This window comes from Lithobates pipiens, unplaced genomic scaffold (genome assembly GCF_037356315.1).
Source record: "Lithobates pipiens isolate NorthernLeopardFrog02 unplaced genomic scaffold, aLitPip1_a1.2 Scaffold_19, whole genome shotgun sequence".
In the NCBI taxonomy this organism is placed as follows: Eukaryota; Metazoa; Chordata; class Amphibia; order Anura; family Ranidae; genus Lithobates; species Lithobates pipiens.
Window position 1 is genome coordinate 407,304,701 of NW_027507764.1, and position 27,655 is coordinate 407,332,355.

Here is a 27,655-nt window from a genome sequence, read left to right on the forward strand (position 1 = left end):
TATATGCCCAAGTCAGATTTCATGAATGGGGTTTACAACCACTTTAAGGCATATGAAAAGACATGCTTTCTCTGTTTTCTTTGCAGGGAGTGCTTCACACAGTTGCAGGATATCTGCTTTACACAGCGCTAACCTTCAAGTATGTGTTTGACTACCATGAAGATGATGTCTATTGGAGCACAGCTGACATTGGATGGATTACAGGTCATTCTTACATCACTTATGGTCCACTAGCTAATGGTGCTACTAGTGTCATGGTAAGCTTCTCAAACGATATGGCTCTTCTAATACAAAGAAGGTTTTGTATAAAAACTCTATGGGTGGGTCTTGCTGTAAAACTTCAGTGGCTTTTGACAAATTTGTAATCAATATATTGGACACCCTTTTGGGGAAATCAAACATTTCTTCATGGTTTTAGTAGTCAGTCAGAGGTTGGTCATTATATTTATAGGGTTACTCTACTTTTGTGGGAAAAATAATATAGCATATACTATTACTACACAAGCCACTTTGCAATTTAATCTTATTAAAAATGACTTCCTCCTTTTTAAAATATAGTTACTGTAAGTTGATGCAATATCTCTTCTAGAGGCGCTCTGTATACAGTTGGTATACAGAAGACCTCCAGAAATGTAATTTCCTGCTTGTGTGAAGAATATTGCATTAAGATACAAGTCAGGTTTTACACATCTTCTGCAAAAATGAAGGGATTGTTTTTTCTTCCTTTTCTCAATAAACGTGGAGCTACTCTTTTTTAACCCCTTGCCGATCGCCTCACGCCAATATACGTCGGCAGAAGGGCACATACAGGCATATTAACGTCCCTGTACCTTGCCCCTTAAGATGCGGCATTGTGGGCGCACATGTGCGCGCCCGCCGCGAGCAGCGTGAGTGTGATCATGGGTCCTGCGGACTCTATATCTTTAGGCTTACCCGCGATCGTCTCCCGGAGAGGAACAATGGGGAAATGCTGATGTAAACAAGCATTTCCCCATGCCTCCTAGTGACGGGACACTGATCACAGCTCCATGTGATCGGGAGCGGTGATCAGTGTCGTGTCACATGCTTTTTTTTTTTTTTACCACAAATATGTACAAGTATACGTATTGGCCTAAACTGAGCAAAAAGTTTTTAGTTTTTTTGTTTTTAGATATTTTTGGGGATATTTTATTATAGCAAAAATGGTCTCTCTTTTTTTGTTTATAGCGCAAAAAATAAAACCGCAGAGGTGATCAAATACTACCAAGAAAGCTCCATTTGTGGGGGAAAAAAGGACGTCAATTTTGTTTGGGAGCCACGTTACACGAGCGCGTAATTGTCAGTTAAAATGACGCAGTGCCGAATCACAAAAAAACTCTGGTCTTTGACCAGGCAAAAGGTCCAGAGCTGAAGTGGTTAAGCCTACACTAGAGAACTGCACAATTTAAGCCCCGTACACAGGGGCCGAATGTCGGGAGACAATGTGTGGTTAAAAGAAAACCGTCCGACATTTGGCCCATGTGTATGTTGGTCTGTCTGTCAGAAGCCAGCCGTTCAGCCATCTTCTGTTGGACGTGCATGCTGGAAAACCAGCAGCTGACCGACTCTCAATCTTCACTCTCAGCCAATGGCAGAGAGCGCTGATTGGAGTGGTTCGAGGGGGGAGGGGGGCAGTTCTTCACTTCCAGCTTTATAGGAAGGAGACCAGGTACTTTAGAGATATCTGGCCAACTTCTGCAAAAGAGAGACTATTGCCAAAAGGAGAGCGTAAACACATACATTGTACTGTATTGGGGCTATTAAGGTATATGACTTTCCACCTCTATGTAAGCAAATGGCTGTAAATTATTAATAGCTGTTTTGTCTCAGAAAGACCTGTATGGCCGACCTAAGGCTCCATGCACACTGAAGCTGATAAACTGCAGTTTATTGGCGTTTGAGCGTTTTTTGTAAAAGCCCATAAACTCCACTCTATGTTAGCCTATGTGTCCATGCACACATGGACGTTTTTCAGCTTTAATGAGCAGTGGAGTTTATGGGCTTTTTTCTGAACGCCAGAAATTCGCGTTCAAAGTGCCGTTTTTCAGCGCCAAAAAACGACAAACGCTGATAAACGCTCATAAACGCTTGTTCATTAGTGTTCGGCATTCTATTTTTCAATGCATTGTGGGATTTTTGGAGTGTCCTCTGTGTATTTTTATAAAAAACGCCCATTAACGCTAACGCTGTAAAACGCTCATTAACGCTAGTATAAAACACTGTTAAAAGCAGGTTTTTCAACCAGCGTTTTCTGCCAGCAATCTGGCGTCCAGAAATAGCTTTTTTGAGCTTCAGTGTGCATGGAGCCTAATATATTCTGTTTTTATTTATTTAATTTTTTTTGTTTTTTCCCCATGTATTGTATCTTTCTTTTGTTTCATCATTTACTGACACGGGATCTGTGTCATTTTTGACCTTTCATTTATCAATCGCATAGTTGTGTGCTGTGTTATAAAAAATAATAAAAATAAATGATAAGCAGGATTAGGCAGGAAGCATTAAAGGTGAGATGCTCTAGTCAATGAGCTGTTTCTTTCTTCACTGTCAGGTCACGGGCTGTATGTGCTTAGTCTTAAAGTGACATTAAACCCAAAACGTGTATTATATTGCAGCTTACCAATTTATAGATGTGATGGCTTCATTCATTTTTCTTTTTAAGGCTGTTTTTCTCTTATTTTCGCCTGGTGATCTGCCCAGTAAGTTGGTTGTTTTTCAAAGTACAAACTCTCCAGCACAATGTATCAGTTACAGGGATGAGACAAACTATTTACCACTGACGGGTGCTTACAATGATCAGCCTTTTATATACATAAAACCTTTTATGCCAAAAGGAACAAAACTGTTTGCTCTAACTGCTGATAAAGTGTTTGTTAGTGTAAATAAATCTGCTAGTACATCTAATATGCCCCTTCCCTCACACTGAGACTACTGCTGTCCTAAAGTTCTCCTTCATCCAGAGTAGAGGCAATCCTAATACAGGAGGTCTGTTACTGGCCAGATCACCAGGTGAACAGAAGGGGGAAAAGCATGTAAAAGAAACGAATGCAGCCACCACATCTAATGATTGGTAAGCTGCAATATATAAAATTTTTGGTTTTGGGTTTAAAGTGTTACTAAACCCACAACCGTAAAATCATTTTGAAGTAAAGCATGCTTGTCAAACTCTAAAGGGTTCCACAGTGAGTGTTTGATCCTGTATGCACAGATCCTCCCCTCGTTCCGCTGTCCCCTGATAATTTCCTGATAAAACAGGGTCTATGGAGTCAGGCTGCACATGCTCAATATGGTGTGTATTGCTAGAGAGGTGTGTTTTGTTTTTTTTCTTGGGAGAGTGCATGTGATCAGCATGGGGCCAATTAGCACTGTCCAGACACAGGGTCAGGGGTCCTGGATCTTGATGGGATAGCTCGGTGCAATATGAACACTCCTCCTACAAGCTTTAACTAGTGCTTGGCTCGACACTGATAGAAGTCACAAGACTGCTTTATACTACTGATGAGAAAAGGTATTTAGCTGTTTATATTTACTAAAATAATTGCATTCCATGTTTTGTGTACTGTGGGAGACCAGATACAGTGAGCTGGGTTTAGAGACACACACACACACACACACACACACACACACACACACACACACACACACACACACACACACACACACACACACACACACACACACACACACACACACACACACACACACACACACACACACAAACCCATGCAAGCAAGGAGATCATGAGGATAGTGTCCTAGTTGGCATTCAAACCAAAGACACCAGTGCCACAAGGCAAAAGTGCTAACCACTAAGCCACCATTTTGCCCCTAACTGTTACTTAACTTCAACATAGAAAAGTGAAGTCTCATGCCCTGCCAGACAGGGCTGTGCTGCATGTCAGAGCTGTGCAAATCTCAGTCTTGGATGGGCATAAATTCAAATCATTTGGTAGATAAAAGGCTAAACCCATAACTTTTTACCCTGCGATACTTGCAATACTCATTGCAATATTTGCAGCATTGCTTCCATAAATAACCTAGCTGAGTCCACAAGCTAAAGACAAGAGGGTCGCTTTATCTTGGCCTCATTGTCTATAAGCCAGCTTCACTGAGACCCCATGCATTTGTCTGCAGCGTACTCTTGTTCATAGGAGCCTAAAGCACCACTGTATCTAGGAATTACTGGATATTAAAACTACCTCTATTAATCTGTGGAGTGAACAACTTTCTGATAACAAACTTTATGAGCTCCTTTCTGGCCATTCACTTTTTATATACCATACATCCCTACAGACATTTTTCACTACCATTGAGTTAGCTGTGATATTTTTAAAACCGTTCAGTAATGTTATTGATGCTGGAAGTTCTAATTCCCACTGCTCATATCTGAATAATCACATGTTCATACATTGAGTACAGATGGGACGGTCAGACCTGCTCTTGTATCTACATCTGGTAATAAAACGTCCACACAGTTCTCGCCTATTTTATCACTTGACCCTCCCTTTTTAAGATTGTAAGCTCCCATAAGCTGTTCTCTCCATATCCTTCTTGTATCATCTCCCTATATTTTGTAAAGTACTGTGCAAACTGAATAAGAATAATAATAATTTTCAAAAAACAAAATCTTGTTCAGTTTTAAGTTTTAACCAATGTAATGCTAAGGTGCTACTAACAAGAAAGCAACTTTTGTCTTATTCATAGTATTCATATAATGTTTGAGAAATAGCACCCTTGTTTTATCCCCTTTCTTTAGTTCTTAGGTCTATGAAAGAATAATTTGAACACATACTATAAATAAACTCAATGGACTTGTTTGAGCACAAGTAATAAAAGGTCAATAAATATTGATGTATTTGTTTCTTTAGATTCAGAATAGGACTAGAATAAAAATTAGGACACTGGTAGCCAATCGGCAATTGCACAGTGGTGTGACGCTGTACCCAAAAAATGTTTGTTGGGACTGCGACATTGTGGCGGACAGATTGGACACTTGATGCTTTTTTTTGGGACCATTGACCTTTTTATACAGTGATCAGAGCTAAAAATAGCCACTGATCCCTGTCAATGACCTTTTATACAGTAAAGGAGTTAACACTAGGGGGCGATCAAGGGGTTAAATGTGTGTGCTAGGGAGTGAGTCTAACTTAGGGGGGCTACTGCCTATGACCGATCGCTGTTCATACTTAGGAGAGAGGAGACAGATCTCCTGTTCATACTGACAGAAATGAGATCTGTCTGTTTACATTGACAGATCTCCGTTCTGTCTCTCTCTTGGGAGCGATCGTGGATGCCTGACGGACATTGCGGCTGCCAGGCACGCAGATTGGCTCCCTTGAGCCTCGGGCACGCGCCCCCTAGTGGTCTTAAAGTAGCCGACATATAGCTACGCCGATTTGCCCAGGAGAGCCAACCTGTTGCAGTATAACTGCGGCGGCTGGTCCTCTAGTGGTTAATATCTTTTTAAGCGTTGACAAAAAAAAAACAAAAAAAAAACTGAAAGCTGATTAGTTTCTGTGCGGAGCTGCACGAGATTTTGCACACTCCAGTTTTTAGTGAATGAACCCACTGTCTGTTATATAATACAAACAAGGCTGGATTTAACCTCAGGGTGGTTTCACACTGCCGTGCTACGGTTTGGCCAAAGCGTGGGTGCAGAGCAGCGTAGCTACAGTTTTAGTGCTAGTTACCCACAGTTTCCCATGAACTTCTGTTAGATCGCACATTTTTGGTGCGTTTCCAAAGATGCAGTATGCAGGACCAATAATGTGCACTCTAATAAGTCTAAGGGAAACTGTGGGTAGTCTGTACATAAACCACAAGTACACTGGATGCACTCGTGCTGCAGCCAAACTGCAGTGCAGCAGTGTCAAACCACTCTTAGGCACAGTAGGCCTGTGCATGTAGAAGGCCTTTCACTGTAGTTGGACGCCGTTTTCTAGCAGTGAATGTATATGTTTTTCTTGTAAACCTATTTGCATATTAGGGGAATGAAAAAAGCTAAGTAAGGCAAGGGATTATCAACGCACCTCATCCCAATTGTAACAGATAAGGAAAAACGGAAAAAGGACGGGACTGTTACGGTGCTGATAATAGTCAGAAAGAAGTATATAAATGTTTAGATAAAAGAAAAAGTTTTATTAAATGTAGTAAAAACAATCAAGAAAATACAAAAATTAACCAAAATACATATATTGGCTGCCATACAAAACAGTATATTAAATCCAACAATTAGTTTGAATAACCCTATTCTTGGCAGTTCAGATGGAAAATTCCCGACATGTTTCGCCTATTATTAGGCTTCTTCAGGGGAGCCAATAATTGGTGGAAGAGAAATTGTTTTGTTTAAAATACTAATAAATAGTATTTTAAACAAAACAATTTCTCTTCCACCAATTATTGGCTCCCCTGAAGAAGCCTAATAGGCGAAACATGTCGGGAATTTTCCATCTGAACTGCCAAGAATAGGGTTATTCAAACTAATTGTTGGATTTAATATACTGTTTTGTATGGCAGCCAATATATGTATTTTGGTTAATTTTTGTATTTTCTTGATTGTTTTTACTACATTTAATAAAACTTTTTCTTTTATCTAAACATTTATATACTTCTTTCTGACTATTATCAGCACCGTAACAGTCCCGTCCTTCTTTTTCCGTTTTTCCTTATCTATTTGCATATTATTCCAGGTTAGGACAATTTAAAAGAAGAGAATATTTTCTTTCTAAAAAGATGATTTTAGCAGAAGAGTTATACAAAGTTTATGTGCCTTCAGGCTCCGGTGCTGAAAATGGCCCTGAATACATCTTTGGCCTATTCCAAAATACATTTGTAATGGAAGCAATTATTCTCAGACTTTTAAAAGAGACATACAGCCAAAGCTTCTTGTTGGCTGTATACTTCTGTGGATCACAGGGGTACAGTTCGTTCTGCACTCCTGTGACCTGTTATCAGCAGACAACGGGGTGAAGCCTGCTGTTGGCGCCACAGAGCGGGTCCAGTCGTGATCTGCCCACATGTCTGGACCGGCACCCGGCTCAGCCTCACATCGAGGTAAGTATGAATCTTAAAAAAAAAAAAAAGCATACATCTCTTTTAAACTAGTTCTGGGGCAGTAACTTGATTCTCAGTGAAGCTGCATAGGAAATAGCAACTGCCATCCGAAGATTTTAATTCGGGTGTTTTACAGTGCAATACTGTTGAAACTGATCTGTTATAATTTAGTTTGAGAATTGACACTGACACATATTTCTTCCAGCACAACTTATGTGTTTTTTTTGTTTATAGTTTGAAGGCATTCCTACCTATCCACATGTGGGGAGATTCTGGGAAATCATTGAAAAGTATAAAGTGACCCAGTTTTACACGGCACCCACTGCCATCCGCCTGCTCATGAAGTATGGAAATGAAGTAATTCAGAAGTAAGTGTTTTGGAGTGTGACAGCTCATCGGAAAATACTTTCTCCCAAATTAGACATACACTCCTCCAAGGACTGTATATTATCTAAATGAATTAAAAAAAAAAAAGAATATAAATATATATATAAATAAATTAGTGTGTGTATATGAGAGAGAGATATATTATACACACATAGTTGTGCTCATAAGTTGACATACCCTGGCAGAATTTGATTTCTTGGCCATTTTTCAGAGAATATGAATGATAACACAACAACTTTTCTTTCACTCATGGTTAGTGTTTGGCTGAAGCCATTTATTATCAACTGTTTACGCTTTAGTGGTTGTAAACCCTTACAGACCACTTTTTGCTACAGGTAATATGCTTATAAGGCCTACCTGTAGCTACCCAGGATATCTCCTAAACCTGCACGTTTTAGGAGATATCCCCTGTATTTGCATGTGCCCACATCATCGGCACATGCGCAATGATGCAATGGTGCGCACGTTCTGTTTGCTTCAGTGAGTGTGCCGTTACCGCCGACTCCCGCGTGTATGCATGGGAGCGACGTAATCGTAGCTCCAGCCAATAACAGCGCTGGAACTGTGATACCCGGAAGTAACCCTCGGGAGTGATGTCACTGGCCGGTACTGTGTACGGGCACCACAACGAGGGCTTTGATCTCAGGTGAGTATTACATAATGAGCTAGTATGCTATGCATACTAGCTCATTATGCCTTTGTCTTGCAGGTGTTTGTTTTTTTTTTTTTTTTTTTTCAAAGTGGGTTTACAACCACTTTAAATCATAATGGCAACAGAAACTACCTAAATGACCCTGATCAAAAGTTTACATACCCCAGTTCTTAATACCGTGTATTGCCCCCTTTAACATCAATGACAGCTTGTAGACTTTTGTGGTATTTGTGGATGAGGCTCTTTATCTTCTCAGATGGTAAAGCTGCCCATTCCTCTTGGCAAAAAATTTCCAGTCCCTGTAAATTCCTGGGCTGTCTTGCATGAACCGCACGTTTTGAGATCTCCCCAGAGTGGCTCAATGATATTGAGGTCAGGAGACTGAGATGGCCACTCCAGAACCTTCACTTTTTTCTACTGTAGCCAGTGACAGGTCGACTTGGCCTTGGGTTTTGATCATTGTCATGTTGGAATGTCCAAGTACGTCCCATGTTCAGCTTCCTGACTGATGAATGCAAATGTTCCTCCAATATTTTTTGGTAACATACTGCATTCCTCTTGTCAACAATTTTGACCGAATCTCCTGTGCCTTTGTAGCTCACACATCCCCAAAACATCAGCGATCCACCTCCGTACCCTTCATGATAGGCCTTGTTGACTCCCCTCCAAATGTATCTTCTATGGTTGTGGCCAAAAAGGTAAATTTTGGTCTCGTCACTCCAAATTACTTTGTGCCAGAAGGTTTGAGGCTTGTCTGTGCTGTTTGGCATATTGTAAGTGGGATACTTTGTGGCATTTGCGTAGTAATGGCTTTCTTCTAGCGACTTGACCATGCAGCCCATCTTTCTTCAGTTGCCTCCTTATTGTCATCCAGAGAGTTCTGTATTTCACTTGAAGTTATTTGTGGGACTTTCTTTGCATCCCGAACAATTTTTCTGGCTGAAATTTTAGTTGGTCTACCTGGTTTGGTTACAACAGAACCCCTAATTTTTTACTTCTTGATTAGCATTTCAACACTGCTGATTGGCGTTCTCAGTTCCTTGGATATCTTTTTAGCAAAAGGGGGGGGGGGGGGGATTTGGGACTTTAAATGAGGCACATATGTAGTGTGCTTCCATCCCTATTTCATATAGAAAAACAAGGGTAGGTGGGACTTTAAATGAGGTCGTCCACATTGTGGAGGTATGTTGAAAAAGTACAAGTTTATTAGTCATAAATATTATGTATACAAGAGCATGACAATGTTAAGGACCCCTTTCACAGTGGATTTATACATTCATCTGTTAATCCATCCACACATCTGAGTACTCGTGTGGAGTGGACAAAAACATATACATAAGTATCAGACAACTCCAGAGTAATTACATAAATTCATAAAAATACATGTAAAATATAAGCAACACTAGCAACAATATGAGAATATAAAGGACATTAGAACCATATTAAGTAGATGAATAAAATCAGAATTGATAAGTCTGTTACAGACATGTAACGGTATCGTATGTAATGTATTATATTATAGGCCCAACGCGTTTGACACTCTTCAGGGGCGGATGCTCGAAAATATCTATGGAGTATAATAAAATAAAATTAGTTTAGTTGTAAAAAATATCAGGAAAAGGCAAATTGGCCCATCCTGAGTACTTGCATAAGGTCCAATGGGATGAGAAGCGACGACCATGAGGTCGGGGCCCCACCAGCTGTCACTCCCGGGAGCTGAGGCACATACAGAGAGTCCCCCTAAAACCAACACAGCACAGTCTGCTAACTCATGGGAAGAACAAAGTAAACCAGTGAAAGCTGCCTGAAAATAAATGAAAAGTGTCGTGTCAGCGTATAATGCTCCTAGTGAGTCTGAATGACAATGATGAATATAAGTGAACATGGTGATGGGTGAAAGGGTGAGTGTTTGAATTGTTATGCGTGAACAAAGAAACGTGACAGGGGAAAAGGGGAAAAAAAAAACCCTGAGACCAGACAAACACCCAATAGTAAAAAGCAAGTGAGATGGTGAGTGACAAAGCAATGTGTAGAATAGTCTTGTAAGACAAACATATGTGGCAGAAGATGTGTGGCGTCTTCAAATGAGGAGCAGCAAGATCGTGTCGGGGGAGAGACAAGCATATATAAGCCCTGCGCACGCCAGCACATACCAGCGGCACGCTGGCACGACGTGAACTGAGAAGGGCTCCACCACGGGCTGTAAGACCGCCTCACAGCAGACGCCCATAATTTATAATTAATAATAAAATGCCAGTTTTGTAGGCTCTTCCCCAGTAATCTGACCCCTATAGTTATCATTTATTTTCCAGTTTCATGTGACTAAACTGTTGACATTTTTGTGAAGGTGGACCAGAACCATACCTATACTGGTCAAATGGGGATTTTTGTTTAAAATTCCATCCCAAATGTCATAATTTTGCCAGTTTGAAACTGTGGAAAAAAATATTAGGAGCAGAAATAAATGCTAACAATTGACCCATAACTATTACAAAGCCCCTCTAAGAAGCACATATCGAAGCTGAATCTAGAAAGAAATGTTGGATGACTTTTTTTTGCTGCTAAAAATGTATCTATGCAGATATTAGGTGGGCAGTAAGAAACATATAGTGCCACAAAGGACACAATGCGGTGTGTATGCATGTATCATGATTGCTCCTGTTTCCTACACAGTATGAATGTTGAATGTTTTGAATATGTCCAAGTTTACTATCCACCAAGATGCAGGGTTCTCTGGTGTTTGGACAGCTTAATATTTAGGAAATGTCTTTAAAATAATTCATAATGGTCAATATTTTTTAATCTAGATACGATTTAAGTTCTTTGAAGATTCTTGGAACTGTAGGAGAACCTATCAATCCAGAAGCCTGGCTGTGGTACTATAATGTCGTTGGCAATAAGAGGTGTCCCATTGTTGACACCTTTTGGCAGACAGAAACAGTAAGTTTTGCATCCTTATAATTAGAACTGTTTATGTTGGCTGTTGATTTATGTTTAAAATATCATTCTTATAAGACAAGACGGAAGGACAGTTCTTTTTTATTTTCCCAGTTTGCCAATATTTGTGAAATTACCAGAGGGCAAAACATGGCCTTAGAAGTACACCAATGATAAGCAGAGTTCTCCTCCCTTTTTTATTTTATATATTTTTTTTTTATTCCACCTAATTTCAGACTAAATTCAGTATTAAAATATATTACTAAACCTATCTTCTGGAAATGCCCTCAGATCAAGACCTTCTGGGGAGGGGTGGCCTCCTGGATAGAAGACATACTGAAAGTACCTATCCCAATATCAGTAAGGGTATGTCTATTGGGCCTGGTAGAAGAGGCGGTCCCCTCCAGAGCTCTTAGAACGTTACTGAACATCCTATTCTTCTATGGGGGAAAGGCTATATTGCTCAAATGGAGGTCTTCCACACCCCCAGTGTACCCTTTTTGGAAAGGGATTGTGGATTCCATGATGCCCTACTATAAGGCAACGTACCATTCCGAGGGGGTGCGGGAAAAAGTTTAACAAAGTCTTTCAGGCATGGTTTAACTCGCATAAAACTGCTGGATATGTTGGCTTACTGTTTAGTCTGCTGCAATAATGGAGTCTGGACTAAAAAGACCCCTAATAGTTTCCAGTTATGCTGAAAGTGGGGCTTAAATAATTGTAGATATGTCCTCTGGGTATTGAACTAATCTGATGGTGATAGACATGCAGTGCCCTGTCATTGCATGGGCCACATCAATAAGCCTGTGGACTGTATTCCGGTGTATCCCCTTTGACACTAGGGCGGTGCGGGCATCGGCGGTAAAGCTGAGCTATTTATAGCTCCACTTTACCTTTGTTTTAGCAGCGCTAATGAGGGTTAAAACCGCCCAGCTAGCTGCCGAATAGCGCTGGTAAAACAATGGTAAATTGGTGCTAAAAATAGTGAAAAATGGTTAAAACCGCCCGCAAAGCGCCACTGCAGGGGGCGTTTTGCCGGCGGTATAGCTGTGCTGCCCCATTGATTTTAGTGGGTAGGAGCGGTGAATACACAGCTCCAAAGATGCTGCTAGCTTGACTTTTTTTTTTTTTTTTTTACCGTCCTAACGCAACCCTCCAGTGTGAAAGCCCTCCGGCTTTCACACTGGAGTGAAAGGAGCCGCTTTTTTCAAGCGCTATACAGGCACTATTTTTAGCACTGTAGCGCTGTAGGGTAAATTTGCCACCTGAGGATTGCGGTGAACTGAGTTATGGGTTGTTGAGGGGAGGGGGGGATAGGGGATGGTTTTTCAAATGTACACACAGTCGGATACCTATGTTAGGTAGATTGAAATGTTGTCATAGTTGACCATGTTGGTCATGTAGGGGACTGGCGTTGTGTCAGGACCACTCCTCGTTCACTGTTTGTTTGTCTTAAAAATAATAATAATAAAGGATTTATACTTGTACCCACCAATAATGCAAGACAAAAAAAGGGACACAAGATCTTTTTGACTTTTCTTAATGAAAAGATGGCTAGCATTTTTTCAGGACAAATGAGGCTATATTCACATGGGAGGTTGTGCGTGGCCAGGGGTGGCTTCCGGCAACAATTGGAAAATTCTTGCCAGCAGTAAATGGCATACCTAGCACATCCGGCACCCAGGGCTGATAATTATCTTACACAGTCTACCTTAAAGAAGAATTTCAGGAGTAATGTGCCTAGATTGAAGTGGTCAGGAGTATGAAATGTAAAACAGTGAGGGGGATTTTCAAAACTGGAGTCGACAGAATCTGAGGCAGCTGTGTATGGCAACCAATCAGCGTCTACCTTCAGCTTGCTCAATTAAGCTTTGAAAATGTAAGTTAGATGCTGATTAGTTGCCATGCACAGCTGCTGCAGATCCTGTCTGCTCCAATTTTGATAAATTTCCCTAAGCTCAGGTTCACACGGAGCTATGGGAATGAAGCCGTTGATCTTGCATGATTTCACTCCCGCATTCAGTCCCAATTTTGGCCGCAATTTCAGACATTTCTGCACAGATGTCAATGGAAATTGCACCCTGAAATTGCAAAAATGTGTACAGAGACTACGTTTTGAAATCGGTGCGTCGTTTGCACCGATTAGGACGGCGCCCTTGCCGGCGATTTGACATGTCAAAACGCACCAGTGTGAACCAGGGCTTAGTGTCTATAGTGCAGGGGTCAGGAGTACAAAATGCACAGGCCACTTCAGAGTTCAGCCAAAATTGCCCCTCTTCCCAGTACAAATCGTCCATGTCTCTAATGCCGCGTGCACACGATCGGAATTTTGGCCAGCAAAAGACCGATGAGAGCTTTTCATTGGAAAATGTGTATTTGCTCCATCGACATTTACCTGGCCGAATTCCCACCAGCAAAAGTTTGAGAGCATGTTCTCAATTTTCAGACGGAAAAACTTTCCATCAGAAATTCTGATCATGTCTATGCAATTCCAATGCGCAAAAACTCACGCATGCTCAGTTTCAACTACGAGATGGAAGCTATTGGCTACTGGGTATTGAACTTCCTTTTTCTAGTCCCGTCGTACGTGTTGTACGCCACTGCATTCTTGACGGTCGGAATTTGGTGTAACCGTGTGTATGCAAGACAGCTTGAGCGAAATCCTGTCGGAATTCCGTCGGGAAAACCATTAGAGCTTTTTCCAACCAAAATTCCGATCGTGTGTACGCACCATTACAGTACAGAACTCCCCTAAAATTCCTAAATTCCACCCCCTTGGTACAGACCCCTCTCCAAGACAGACCCCTCTATACAGACTCCCCTGCCTCCCTACAGACAGATTTGCCCCAATGCAAACCAATCCTTCCTCCCAGCACACAGACCCCTCAGTGCAGACTGACCCCCTCCAGCACAGAGAACTCAGACATGTTTAAGGAAATTCTAATGAAGCTAGTCTTCTATGATTTGAAAAATTCTAGGGAGTTTGCATTGTGGAAAAGTGCAAACTTTCAAACAAAAACACATTCCATGGATGTCCATATTACACTTTACCATGTCTTTTAAGATTAAATAGTGTGTGTGTGTGTGTGTGTGTGTGTGTGTGTGTGTGTGTGTGTGTGTGTGTGTGTGTGTGTTTTTTGTGTCCAGAGAATGCTTGGTTTATTTCTCTGACTGAAACAATGAAAATGCAGGGTGTTGTCCATGGCAACTAGTCAGGTATCAGCATTAATTGTACAAATAAACTACTATTCAACTTTTTTTTTTTTTTTACTTCATTTAGTGGGTCTCTTCTGTTTTTTTTTTTTTTTTTAAGGCTCATGCACACAGCATCGTCCTATACTACTTTGACTAAGTGCTCTTGTACCTGTTAAGCCCCATACACACTATCAGTTTTTCTGCTGAGTTTTTCCTTCAGGTTTACCAAAACAATGTAGTGCAAGGGCCTGCCTGATTGCATACAAATTGGAACTCCTAAGGTTTGACCTCATATTATATGGTTTTGGTAAATCTGAAGGAACAACTCAGCAGAAAAACTGATAGTGTGTATGGGGCTTTAGAGAGTCACTAATTGTATTTGCAGGATATGGCGTACTGTGGCATAGCAGAGTCATGCTCATGAGCAATTTAATGTGGGAAGGTACTTGTTTTAGCTAGGCGTGAAGGTGAAGTTCTAACAACGTAATGCCTATATGTAATTTGCTAGTCCTTGCAAATGATTGCACACTTGATGCAGAGGCTAATGGATATATTGGAGTTGTTAGTACTGCAGTCTCTGAACTTTGTGTATGCAATAAATCTTAATAATGAGTTTAGCAAACCATTCTCTGTGTGATGTTTTATTCTAAATAGTTGAGGCTATAAAGTTATAAATTGTATACCTAAGAATCATTATCATGTGACCTATGATGTGTATACTGTTATTGATGACAAGTTATCTACATCTACCACAATTTTCAAATGTTACTGTGCTCTGTACCAAAGGGTATGTGACAAAGGCATATTCTTTTCTTTACTGTCCTATAGATTAAGCCAACTAATGAAGTGTACGCTAAGCTAGACATACATTTTGTTCAGTGCTACAGTTGACATTTCCCCATACGATTGCCTAGTTTCAGACACATTCCAGATCTTTATGACTTTCTAAGGTCAGATATCTATGCTTGAAAATAATATCAAGTTTTTTTTTTGTTGTTTTTTTGTTTTGTGTTGGCCAACACCAATCAAGATGCGACCAGTATTGAATAGTTGACACTGTCTGCGTGTCAGGCATGGGGTGTGTGTGTGTGTATATGTGTGTATGTGTATGTATGTGTATGTGTGTGTGTGTGTGTGTGTGTATATATATGTATATATGTGTGTATATATATATATATATATATATATATATATATATATATATATATATATATATATATATATATATATATATATATATAAAAATTGTATTATACTTTATAAACACAAAGTTGTAATGTACAAAACAGTAGAAAACAAACAGGCAGTTACAGCTTCCAACTGCATAAAGCGCACATAGAGAACATACAGCCCCACTTAGTGGCCGAAGACAGAAATGATAGTGCCAATAAAGCATTAATATTGCACACTACAAAGTCAGATAGTAATGACTGCAGTCTTCAAGTCATTCCACAGATTTTCAATGGGGTTTAAGGCTGGGTTCACATCTATGCAAATTGAATGAATTTGTACTTGCATCCAATTTGCATAACATGTGAGTGTGAATGGCTTTCAATGGAGCCGCTTCACACATGTCTGGGGCTGGTGCGATGCTGTTTTTAAAAGGGTCCTGTGCAATTTTTGGGTCCAGTTGAGGTGTGAATTCAGAGAAAAATCTGCACCTGAACTAGTGAACAGAAACGCACAGGACGCCGGACTGCAAACTGCACTCCAGATATGTGCACCCAAGTCTGGTCTCTGACTAAGCCATGCAGGACATTCACCCTGTTCTCTGTCAAGGACATGGTGTGATTATTTTTGCTGTGTGTTTTGGGTCATTGTTATGTTTTGAAGGTAAACCTTCTTCTATTGACAACTTTCTGTCAGAGGGCAGATTTTCCTCAAGAATTTGATGGTATTTTGCCCCATCCATTTTTCTTCTATCAGGACAAGTGATCGAGTCCCTGCTGCAGAGAAATGCCCACATAACAGGATATCACCACCTCCATGATTTACTATAGGAATGGTGTTATTTGGATGGTGAGCTGTATTGGATTTCCACCAGACAGATTGTTTAGTGTTGAGGCCAAATAATTCCATCTGTGAAGGGAAATCTCCCCAATGGGACACAGATGACAAAGAAAAATCTGACGGGTTATTACCCTCCATTACTCTATCCAAAATAGAAAAAATGTGTTTTGGCTATAGTTCTGCTTTTAAATCCTTTTTAGATTTGTATGCAGTATATAACCTTTTCTTTTTTTTTTTTTTTTCTTGCCACATCATCGACCTTATGCAGGAGACTTGATTCACCTTGCAGCTCATTTATGTCTCTTTGCAATTCCACATCATCGTGGCATATTTAATTGCATACTTTTTTCTTTCTTTTTTTAATTTATACAAAAATTTCTTGTGAACACATAAAAGATTCATAACATTTACAAAAGGAAGAAAATAAAAACCCGGAAACATTAACACCCTTTAGCGTTCTCAAAATAGTCGCAATGGCTAATACTAGTGCCCTGACACCTAATACCTATATTTTTGTTTTCCTCCTTGCCTAATCCCCCCCCCCCACCATCCCTATAGCATCACGCCATACACCTAGTTTAAATCTAATTTTCCTCTCACCCTTCCGCAATTCTCTACCAATCTTATTCGCTGGTTATCAGAAGGATCATGGGGAGGCCCAGAGGAAAAACCATAGGAGAGAGCATAACCAACCTGTCTGCTTATGGGGGAATCCCCAACCTCCGCAACCAAGATCCCCATATCCTCATGAACTTCTTGTTGTTACCCTGTTTAATAAAAAAGAACTTCTCATTGCAAATTGTTGCTTTTATACTTGCTAGCCAAGTTTCGACTAGCGGGCCCTAGTGTGACTGCCATTGTTGGGCAATTAGTTTCCTTGCTTGAAAGAGACATCTTATAACTGGTTCAATAGTGTCTTTAGGAATTACCGTATATACTCGAGTATAAGCCGAGATTTTCAGCCTCTTTTTTGAGGCTGAAAGTGCCCCCCTCGGCTTATACTCGAGTCATCGCTGTCTGCCCGCTCGATCAGCGTGTCGAGCAGACAGACAGCGGCCATTCTATAGTTCAAAAGCCGCGCCTCCGGCTCCGCCTTCGCCTGTGATAGGCGGAACACTGAATTTCCCAGCAGCCTGTGTTCCGCCTATCACGGACATCGTATCATCCTCGTACTACGGACGAGGATGATACGATGTACGTGATAGGCGGAACACAGGCTGCTGGGAAATTCAGTGTTCCGCCTATCACAGGCGAAGGCGGCGGCGCAGCTTTTGAATTTTACAATGGCCGCCGAGGCGCCGACGAAGAGGGCACGGGACGGAGGCAAGGCAAGGCACGGCACGGGACGGGACGGAGGCAAGGCACGGCGGCTCGGCACGGAGGCAAGGAGGCTCGGCACGGGACGGAGGCTCGGGACAAAGGCTCGGGACACAGGTAGGCTGGACACACACACACACACACACACACACACACACACACACACACACACACACACGGATGGATACACACACACACAGGGATGGATGGATGGATGGAGACACACACACACAGGGATGGATGGATGGATGGATGGAGACACACACACACAGGGATGGATGGATGGATGGATGGATGGAGACACACACACACAGGGATGGATGGATGGATGGATGGACACACACACACACAGGGATGGATGGACGGACACACAGGGATGGACGGACACACAGGGATGGACGGACACACAGGGATGGACGGACACACACACAGGGATGGACAGGCATGTCTTACCCTCGGCTTATACACGAGTCAATAAGTTTGCCAGTTTTTTTGGGGGTAAATTGGGGGCCTCGGCTTATATTCGGGTCGGCCTATACTCGAGTATATACGGTATGCATCCCTCGGGTATAACCAAAAGGCAGGTCCTGACCGTTGCTTCTAATGTTAATTTAAAGATTCTGTTGATCTGATCTATAACCTTCATCCAATACCTAAATAGTTTCAGACACTTCCAAAGCATATGGATAAAGTCTCCAGCTAAACCACATCTAGGACACTGGTTGTTATCTCTCCAACGCAGTTTAAACATTTTCTTAGGGGTATGATATGCCCGGTAAAAAAAGAAAAGATGGGAAGCTTTCTGCGAAGGGGAAATTGAAACACTAGTTCCCTGTTCAATTATCCGATCCCAGTCGGGGTTGGACAGTGGGCCCACATCCCTCTCCCATTTTTTTTTCTATTTTTAGCCAGGCCTTCGCGATCTAGCATTTTATCCCCAAATCTGGCATACAGATAAGAAATCAGTCCCTTGAGTGAGTCAAGGGACATAATTTGTGAGAGAACAGGGATCTGGGTCCACTGCACCTTTTGAGACCCAAATTGTGTCTGGATTGCATGTCTGACCTGGAGATATTTGTAGAACGAATGATTCGACAACGGAAATTCCAGCTTTAAATTGACGAATGATATAATGTCTGGGCCTTGAAATATTTGAGCTAGTTGGTTTATCCCTTTATTCACCTATTCCCTACATCTTTCAACTTTGGCTAACTCGACTAGGTTTATATTGTCCCATAAGGGGGCCAGAACAGATACCCCCTGGTATCCTAGTAAGGCCTTTGCTGTTTTCCAAAGTTTAACAATCTGGTTTATCGTTGGACAACGTATGTCGAATGAGTTTGCCTCGAGGGCCTCAATAAGTGCGTTGTGTGGGCATCCCAACATCATCAAACTGTGACGAGGCATACCCCTTTCTCCATATTAAAACTCTAAACAGAGATTCTATTCTCTTAAACCACCTGAAACCTATCCATATCGGCGAGTTGTGGAGAAAATATAAAATTTGGGGCAGCCAACGCAGTATATAACCTAGTTGTTTAGTAGTTTAGATTTTTCTGTACTGTACTTGTCCCCTGAATCTTTTTTTGACGGTAATCGGGTGATCCTGGAAAATCCTTCTTTACTTCCTTCCATATATACAGAGTCTAATTGAAAAAAAAAGTTCCCAATCAAATTTAAATTTTACGTTAGAAGCTGAGTGTGATTTGGTAATGTAGAAACAAGACGGTTACATAGCAAGGACTTCAGTATATACATGCCTACTAATCCTATATGGGGATGTTTTTGCATATTGTGCAGAGTATTGTAAATTGGGTGAACCTTCTGTCTTTAGCACAGTGGCTGTCTTTACTGGATAACATTAATAGCTCACTCAATGCTTTCACTTATGTCTCTGAATTACTCTTTAACCACAGAAGGAAAAACTAAAAATCTCTCGTACTGATCTGTTTTCAGGGAGGTCATGTGATAACTCCTCTCCCGGCTGCCACGCCACTGAAACCTGGATCAGCTGTAAGTAGCAATACATTAAAGTCTAAAAGATGTTACGCTGAGTAAATAACAAACATGTTGGACTTTAAAAATTGAGCATGTCTGTGGAATAGCCACAAACTATGGTACAATAAATTATCCATTTAAAGCATTTGAAGGTTACCAGTTAAGAGATGCACAAGAAGTGTGGCGCTAGAATTATTGCTGTCACCCTGATTGTTTGCTGTGATATCTCCTATGTGGTGTGATCGCCATTTACACACACATGTGGGACCTACGTGAGTGTTTACATTCTGTGTTTGAGCATGGGGGGGAGGGGGCGTTACATTAAAATAAATAAAATAATTTTTTTTAAATGTATTTCACTTTTTTTTGGATCATTTTATATTGCTTTCACAACATCCCCCCTGGTCTATCATATCCCATGTCTCTCCTGGCCTCCAAAGCATCTGATCAAAATGGGACTTGGTAATGGCTTGTAAACAAACAGACTAGAGCTGTGCGATTCTGGGGAAAAATGAGAATCAGGATTTTTTTTTTGCTTAGAATAAAGATCACAATTCTGTCACAATTGTCACTGTGTAACATCATCTTTCACATTTATACAAAAAAATTGGGCTAACTTTACTGTTTTTTTTTTTTTTTTAATTCATTAAAGTGTATCCCCCCCCCCCCCCCAAAAAAAAAATGCAAATACAGTGTGACATAAAATATTGCATCAACCAGCATTTTATTCTCTTGGGTCTCTGCTAAAAAATATAAATTAAATATTTGGGGGTTCTAAGTAATTTTCTAGCAAAAATAATGATTTAAATTTGAAACCAACGTGTCAGAAAAAGGTTTAGTCTTTAAAGTGAATGTAAACAGAAATATAAAATGCAGCGCTCAAGGAATATAAAAACCCAAAAGACTCCCTTGGAAGGAATATTCGCTAGGTGAACTTTTGAATGTAAAAACATAAACATAAATATAAGTAAGTTTATATGTTTTTACATTCACAAGTTCACCTAGCGAATATTCCTCCCAAGGGAGTATTTTGGGTTGTTACATTCCTTGAACGCTGCATTTTATATTTCTGTTCACATTTCACTATTTATATCATTGTTAATGCTGGCTGCTATTTTTGATTATTATTGGTAGCGCAACCTTGTCTTATAATTTTTGTTCACTTGTTTTAAAGTGGATGTAAACCCTCACATATACCCAGTAAAGTGAACAGCTTCAGATGATACAAGATGAAACAAATCTCCCTACATAAGTTTTACATGTATATCTGCTGTCTTCAGCTTTATATACTGTTTAGAAAGTGTACATTCTGTTAGAATTTTCTGTTCCTGTTCCAGCAGGGGTAGGGGAGTCTTGCCATACACTGTGAAACAGCTGATTGGAGGAAAGGCACCCCTCCACATAGGCAGAGACTTGCACAGCTGTGCTGTGAATCGACCAGCTGTCTGCTAATCTATTTATAGCATCTGCCCTGACACAAATTTCAGGCTGGTTTTATCACATGTCAGAACTTGTCAGAAGTTATCATGCTGATAACAGAAGAACGGAGCAGAAGAAAGCCATGGGTCTAAGGGCTTTGGAGAGAGATAAGAAAAAACTACAGATGTATGTGCCCAGCCTAAATTTCATGAATCTGGTTTACATCCATTTTAAGTGGTTAAACTTCCCTCATTTACAGACTGAAGTCATTCCTTTGATCTAAAGAACAGAATGTTACAATGTTTATAGTTGGCTCAGCAGCTAAGGAATGTTGTGAAACTGGTCAGACTGCCTGGGTTTTTTTTTTTCTTTAGCAGCAAACTCTGCATAGAAATTCTTTAAAGTCACGAGGGGGAAAGAATCCCATCCTTAACGATAGCGCAGCTCTAAAACGGACCAAAACCAGAAGTGACGACATTCTCACCGCTTCTGTTTTTTTTTTTTTTTTTTTTTAATACATTTTTGTTTTTGGAAAATGCAGTGTTATAACAAAATTCCTAATAATATTGTTGACTCTCTCCTAAAGGCTAATCACCAAAGGTAGATTTCAACACGTCAACGCATCATATGGCAGAAATCTACATAGAGGTTTATAGTTGTAATATAATAAAGTGTTAGCAAAACAATCTTAGCCAACGACCATCAGTTTTTTTTTTTTTTGTTTTTTTTTTATTGTCGTTTTTTTTTTCATTTATAGCGCAAAAATTAAAAACCGCAGAGGTGATCAAATACCATCAAAATAAAACTCTATTTGTGGGAGGAAAATAAAAAAAAATTAGTTTGGATACAGTATTGTATGACCGCGCAATTGTCATTCAAAGTGCGACAGCGTTGAGAGCTAAAAATTGTCCCGGGCAGGAAGGGAGGATGTGCCTGGTTTGAAAGTGGTTAAAGATATTGGATGGTAATTTGAGCATTCGGCTGGGTCTTTTTGATCTTTGAGGATAAGAGTAATATGAGCCTCTTGTGTTTTTTCTCTGCAATTACAAGTCCGAGATTGAGTTGAATGTAGCCTCCATGATGGGAGCTAAAGTAGCTTTAAACTGTTTATAGAAAATGCTTGAAAAACCGTTTGGGCCCAGGCTCTTGCTTCTGGTTTCTGACGTCCCAGAAGAGGGACAAGAACTTAAATTCCACTCTTCACAATAAATGCGACCTGACTGATTGCATTGGTACAGGGCTCCCCAATGAGATGGGCGAGCTCGGTAAAGGTGGCGATGGGGGTGGGCACCCCAACCAAAACCTGTAAAGTTGATCGAACAGCTGTAAATCCACTCGGATCATTTTACACAAAAGATGATTAACGGCAGAGAAGTACTTTAACGTAGCTACAGCCATGATCCTGGTATAACCAGACAAGGCCGTATATATGTGGAAGTGGTAAAAAACTGACCTGGACAGATGTGGATATTGACAAATAATCATCTTTTTACATCCACCTGCCCATAGACATATAGCGTCGTCCAGTCAGGATCCGTCTGAAAAACTGACAAATTCAGACTGAACACCTCTGGAAGAGCCCTTTTAAGAGCATTTTATTACAACAGCCAACAATAGACTGACCCATGGATAAACCAACATAGTTTAGATCTTGCATGCAGTGTAGGGCCTAGCTGACTGGATAGACTGAATAGGTTGTTAAGGTAGACCCTCAAATTACCACAAATAAAGCTGAATTAGAAAGATATGACCATTTGATACCTAGCATATATACCCAAATTGTGCAGACAGGAACTTCAAGTAGTTCACTTCCAGCAGTTCATTGATAGAATAGGTTGAAGTGACAATTATTAAATTAACTTCCCATCCATTTTATGTCCAGCTTTGTTTGCAAATCTGTTTTCTGTATGAATACATGGTGCAACATACATAATGGGTACTTGTTTGTGCAACTAATAGTCTCTGACTAAAATTGTGTTTTTTTTATTTGTACTACCATGATAACATGCCACACACATCTCAGTGCCCAGTGTTTATTTCCTATAGTCTTCACTTGTACAGGTGTCCATACACTGACTAAATTGTATGTTACAGACTTTTCCATTTTTCGGTGTGGTCCCTGCTGTGCTGAATGAGCATGGAGAGGAACTAGTGGGGGAAGCTGAAGGCTATCTGGTAAGTGAGGTCTTAGAAATTCATTCTACACTATACATACTGTGGATGTACCTATTGCCAGGACTGACCATAGACAGTGCAATATAAAATGTTCTATATATAGTCTGTTCAGTACCCCAGCCAGATAGATGAATGACCAGTTTGTGTATTAGATGTGATCTTTCCATGTCTGCATATTGATATGTTGAGTATATAAAACTGATTAATATTAATAACCTATTCTATTGTCAGCACTTCTCCCTTTTCAACATGATGCAAAGAGTAATTCTACACCTTTAAACAATAGTTGAATGGCTCATGGAGCCCCAAGGATAGAGAATTCGTTTTGTATATGCTTAACCATAGAATTGCTGAAGATTGGGAAAGACATCTGTGCCTTGCCAGCCTTTCCCACTCTGGTGTGTAGCAGTCAGTACATATGACATATTGGGAAGGCACCACTCCGATGCTCAAAGGGGAAAGGAAAGCAATGCTTTATCCACTCATTTTACAAAAGCTGCAAATAAAGGACAGAAAGAGGGGAGATTTACTAAATCTGGTGCATTTAGAATCTGGTGCAGCTGTGCATGGTAGCCAATCGGCTTCTAACGTCATCTTGTTAAGTTGCACTTTGACAATAAAACCTGAAAGCTGACTAGTTAATATGCAGAGCTGCACCAGTTTTAGTAAATCTCCCTCAGTATAGCGGTCAGTGCATTTTTTATATTTTCTGTCTTGGGTTCTCATTCCATTTTTAAAATTTTAGGTCTTTAAACAGCCATGGCCATCCATAATGAGGACTCTGTATGGCAACCACGAGCGTTTTGAAAATACCTACTTCCGAAAGTTTCCAGGATACTATGTGGCTGGAGATGGTAAAGATTTCCTGCCTGGCAGGTCACTTATTATATTTATAAAGCAGTCTGTATATAATAAAACACATTTTGACACATTTTCTTATAAATCGATAGGATGCAAAAGGGATAAGGATGGATACATCTGGATTACAGGTCGGATAGATGACATGCTGAATGTGTCAGGTATGCATTATGTATATTAAAAGCTCATGAAACTGGGCCAATTGCATGTGCATGAGCCACTTTTAAGACGTTAAATCAATCATAAATGCATCCCTTGAGGAGGCGAGAGCCTCTCTGAAACGTGGTGCCACATCAGTCTGAGTAGCAGAGATGCACAAGACTGCTGGTTCTGGAACACTGAGTGGATCACTATGTATGATGGTACAATGGCCTTTTTAGTATAGTATAGTAAAAAAAAATTATTTATGTATAGTTGGTGACTGTTTTCTGCCCATTTACTTTGTAAGTGCAATATAATATATATATATATTTTTTTAAATGGCTACACATGAATGTGTGCGTTTTTTTTTTTTTTTATTTTTTTTTTTTTTTTTTTGCTTTTATTTTGGATTATTATGGCAGATTGTTGGTGCTCAGTCTTTCCAAGCAGTATTACTGTGGAGTTAAATCACTATTTCAGATCATCTGCATCATGGCTGTGGTTCAGATATTTAGCCTTATTGCAGTCATACTTTTCAATGATTTTACTTCTGAAAATATTATTCTAGGCCTGATTTTTACATATAGTAAACACAAGATTGTTTTTTAGTTTTTTCATTCGATTTTTTTACTTTCGATTTCAACTGGTAACAAAACACCTAGGAGAGTAGTCAAACCTCTTCATGACTGTTCAAGGAAACGGTGATACGTTGGCGTGAAGACGTACACCTAAAACCATCTGCATGTGGCCAATTAGTGGTACAGTAGTACTGATGTTCCATATAGCTTGACAAGTTAATATTGGTAAAGCATTATAAACAGAGGAAAGGGAGTAAAGAAAGAAAAAGGGAAATAAAACAGGCGTGATTAGTGCCTAGGAGTTTGAAGCGGGTTTTTTTTGTTTTGTTTTTTTTTGTTTTTTTTGTTTATAGAATATACTGTAATTGCATACTGCACCTAATGTGTACTCGCACACTGTACACCTGTTTGAAGGAGTGAACATGAAATGTCCCTTGCAGGCCACCTGTTAAGCACTGCCGAGGTCGAAGCTGCACTGGCAGAGCATCCAGCAGTTGCCGAGGCAGCGGTAGTTAGCCGCCCACACACTGTGAAAGGAGAATGTCTCTACTGCTTTGTCATTCTGAAAGATGGAAAGAAATTCACAGAAGTCATTTCAGAAGAACTTAAAAAACAAGGTGAGCCAAAGATATATTGTTTTTGGTGTGCATACTGTCGGTTCAGCTATAGGAATTAATTTCCCACCCATGGTTTATATGCTTTACATTAATGATTATACAAAGATCAGATTTTTAGAACAGTTCCTTATGAAACCCCAAACTTGAGTTTTTGTTGACACCAAAACCTGCTCATGCTTACTCATGCTCTGTAAATCCTGCTAACATGTTACAAATTTAACTGTTGTATGGACTTTGAACAATTTATTGAAATCTTATTCTTTACAGTTCGTGAGAAGATTGGACCTATAGCAACACCAGATTTTATACAGAATGCTCCCGGATTACCAAAAACACGATCAGGTAAATTCTATATAAATGCTACCAACATAGTAAACAATTAAGCACACACAGTATGTATATACAGTAAGCTGACCATAGACTGGCATATGTCTTAAGAGTAACAAGCAAGAAGGTACTGCCGACCCTTTTCAGAGCTAGGACCTGATGCTATTTTTTGCTGAAAAATATTACATAATGAACCCTTCTGATGGTCCTCCCCAGGATAACTCTAAATAGGCTTATAATCTCCTCTAAAGTTCCAATAATGTGTCCAGCTGGATTTCGACATGTATGACCATCCTTTTCAAAGACATTTTCAGTTGAATATATCTATATATAAGCTGCAAATACAAGTATACATGAATTTTTAATGTCTATTCAGACTTATCACAACAGTCAATGTTTTGAGTCATATAACTCCTTCAGATGGGGTGTTTCCCAGTTTTTTAGGCTTGTCCGACCTACCGCTTACTATATCCTTCCCGTTTCATTGCTCCTACCCCATCTTTGGTAGAGATGGATTGTTTTGTGAGGGCATAGTAGATGTCCCTGATAAACTTCAATGCATCTGAAATTTTTTAGATGTTGAACCGATGCATGTGCTACAATGTTCCTTCTGCTTTTCATTGTACGGTAATGCCAAAGATTGTTTATTTTTATTGAATGTTCTGTGCATTATCCTTGTGATTCTACTACACTAAAGCATTGTTTTTTAATTAAAAAAAGAAATTCAGACGACCTCTTCCAAAAGAAAAAGGGCTTCTGGGTAATGTTGTTGTTGTGGCAGGTCTGTAAGTGAATATCAGTCTTGCACGTTTGGAAGGAGTTATTTTCATTTGTATCAGTGCAGGGCCAAGTACAAAATTTATTTAGCTACCTCCAATAGCATATAGTATTTAGACTGGCAGTAGAGTAATCAAAATTCAGTCGCTTCAGCATGGACTGACCACATTTCAATCTATGTCTGGCCCTCATCTCATCCCAACCCTGACAAAACCATCTTCCTTTTTCGTTCATTGACGGACACAGCACCTTTAATCTTGACCTTAGGGTTATATCGCCATCTTTAGGAGAGGACTAGGCAGAGCACATAAAAACAGCAAAGCTGTGCAGTACCGCCCAGGGGGCGGTCCTACTGGCTATGACCCCTCACTCTGCTACCAGCAGCGCAGTTTTTTTCTGCCTAGTCTAGGAGAAGGACCTGGCTCCCTGTGGGGATCAATGGTCCTTGGAATTTTTTTATTTTTCCGCTGTTTTTTGATTCCTGTGATCTACAGTCAACAGCCGGGCTGGGTGACAGGCTGGATAATATAGATCCTGGTAGTCTCCCCAGCCTGGCCATCGAGTGTGTGCAGACCTTAGCTACGGGCTGGGTTGCCCATGACATGCCCCGTATGGTCCAGGGGCAGCCGCGATGAGCTATATGCTCCAGGGCACACATATGACTTGGCTACTGCTGTCCGTGTCACAGTGTGCCGTTTTCTTGCGGGCGCAGCCATGTGCTTAACCACGGCCATTTTCTTTCAGTCCAGTGGCCATTTTCCCGGCGGTTGTGGATGCTTTTGCTGAGGAGGCCAGCGGCCATTTTTTTAGTAGCCTCAGATCTGTTATACTCTAGCGCTAGGCACTGGTTAAACCTGGAACAGCGCAAAACTGACACAGAACACCTCGTGGCAGGCAGAGGGGTGAGCAGACGGTGGCGGCAGAGGGGTGAGCAGACGGCGGCAGCACAGCGCAGTACCTGTGTCAGGATGTTGAGTCCTGCAGGGGGCTCCTCAGTCTGTGGCAGCTAGGAGGGTGGGCATTTTTTGTTGCTCGCCTTGGGTCCCTAAGGGTGACAGGTGAGAGTGGGTCAGCATGGCATCAGCAACCGGTTCCCCTGCATCTGCAGTGCCTATGGACGCTCTGTCGGCGGTCCTGGAATCTTTTGTTGCCAGGTTAGAAGCAGCATGTGGGTGCAAGGGGGTAAAAAACACCCCCTCC

The 27,655-nt window shown here is 40.6% G+C and overlaps 1 protein-coding gene across 1 annotated transcript in view; it reads left to right on the top strand.

Annotated features, from left to right (window-relative positions):
* The window catches only part of LOC143997071 (acetyl-coenzyme A synthetase, cytoplasmic-like), a 75,452-nt gene that overhangs the window by 39,001 nt on the left and 8,796 nt on the right, over positions 1 to 27,655 (top strand). The window contains exons 9-17 of the mRNA XM_077492461.1: positions 87 to 257; positions 7,302 to 7,435; positions 10,914 to 11,046; positions 19,522 to 19,578; positions 23,077 to 23,157; positions 23,903 to 24,011; positions 24,108 to 24,176; positions 25,175 to 25,351; positions 25,619 to 25,693. Of these exons, the coding sequence (XP_077348587.1) occupies positions 87 to 257; positions 7,302 to 7,435; positions 10,914 to 11,046; positions 19,522 to 19,578; positions 23,077 to 23,157; positions 23,903 to 24,011; positions 24,108 to 24,176; positions 25,175 to 25,351; positions 25,619 to 25,693 (1,006 nt within the window). The remainder of the gene's footprint in view (positions 1 to 86; positions 258 to 7,301; positions 7,436 to 10,913; positions 11,047 to 19,521; positions 19,579 to 23,076; positions 23,158 to 23,902; positions 24,012 to 24,107; positions 24,177 to 25,174; positions 25,352 to 25,618; positions 25,694 to 27,655) is intronic.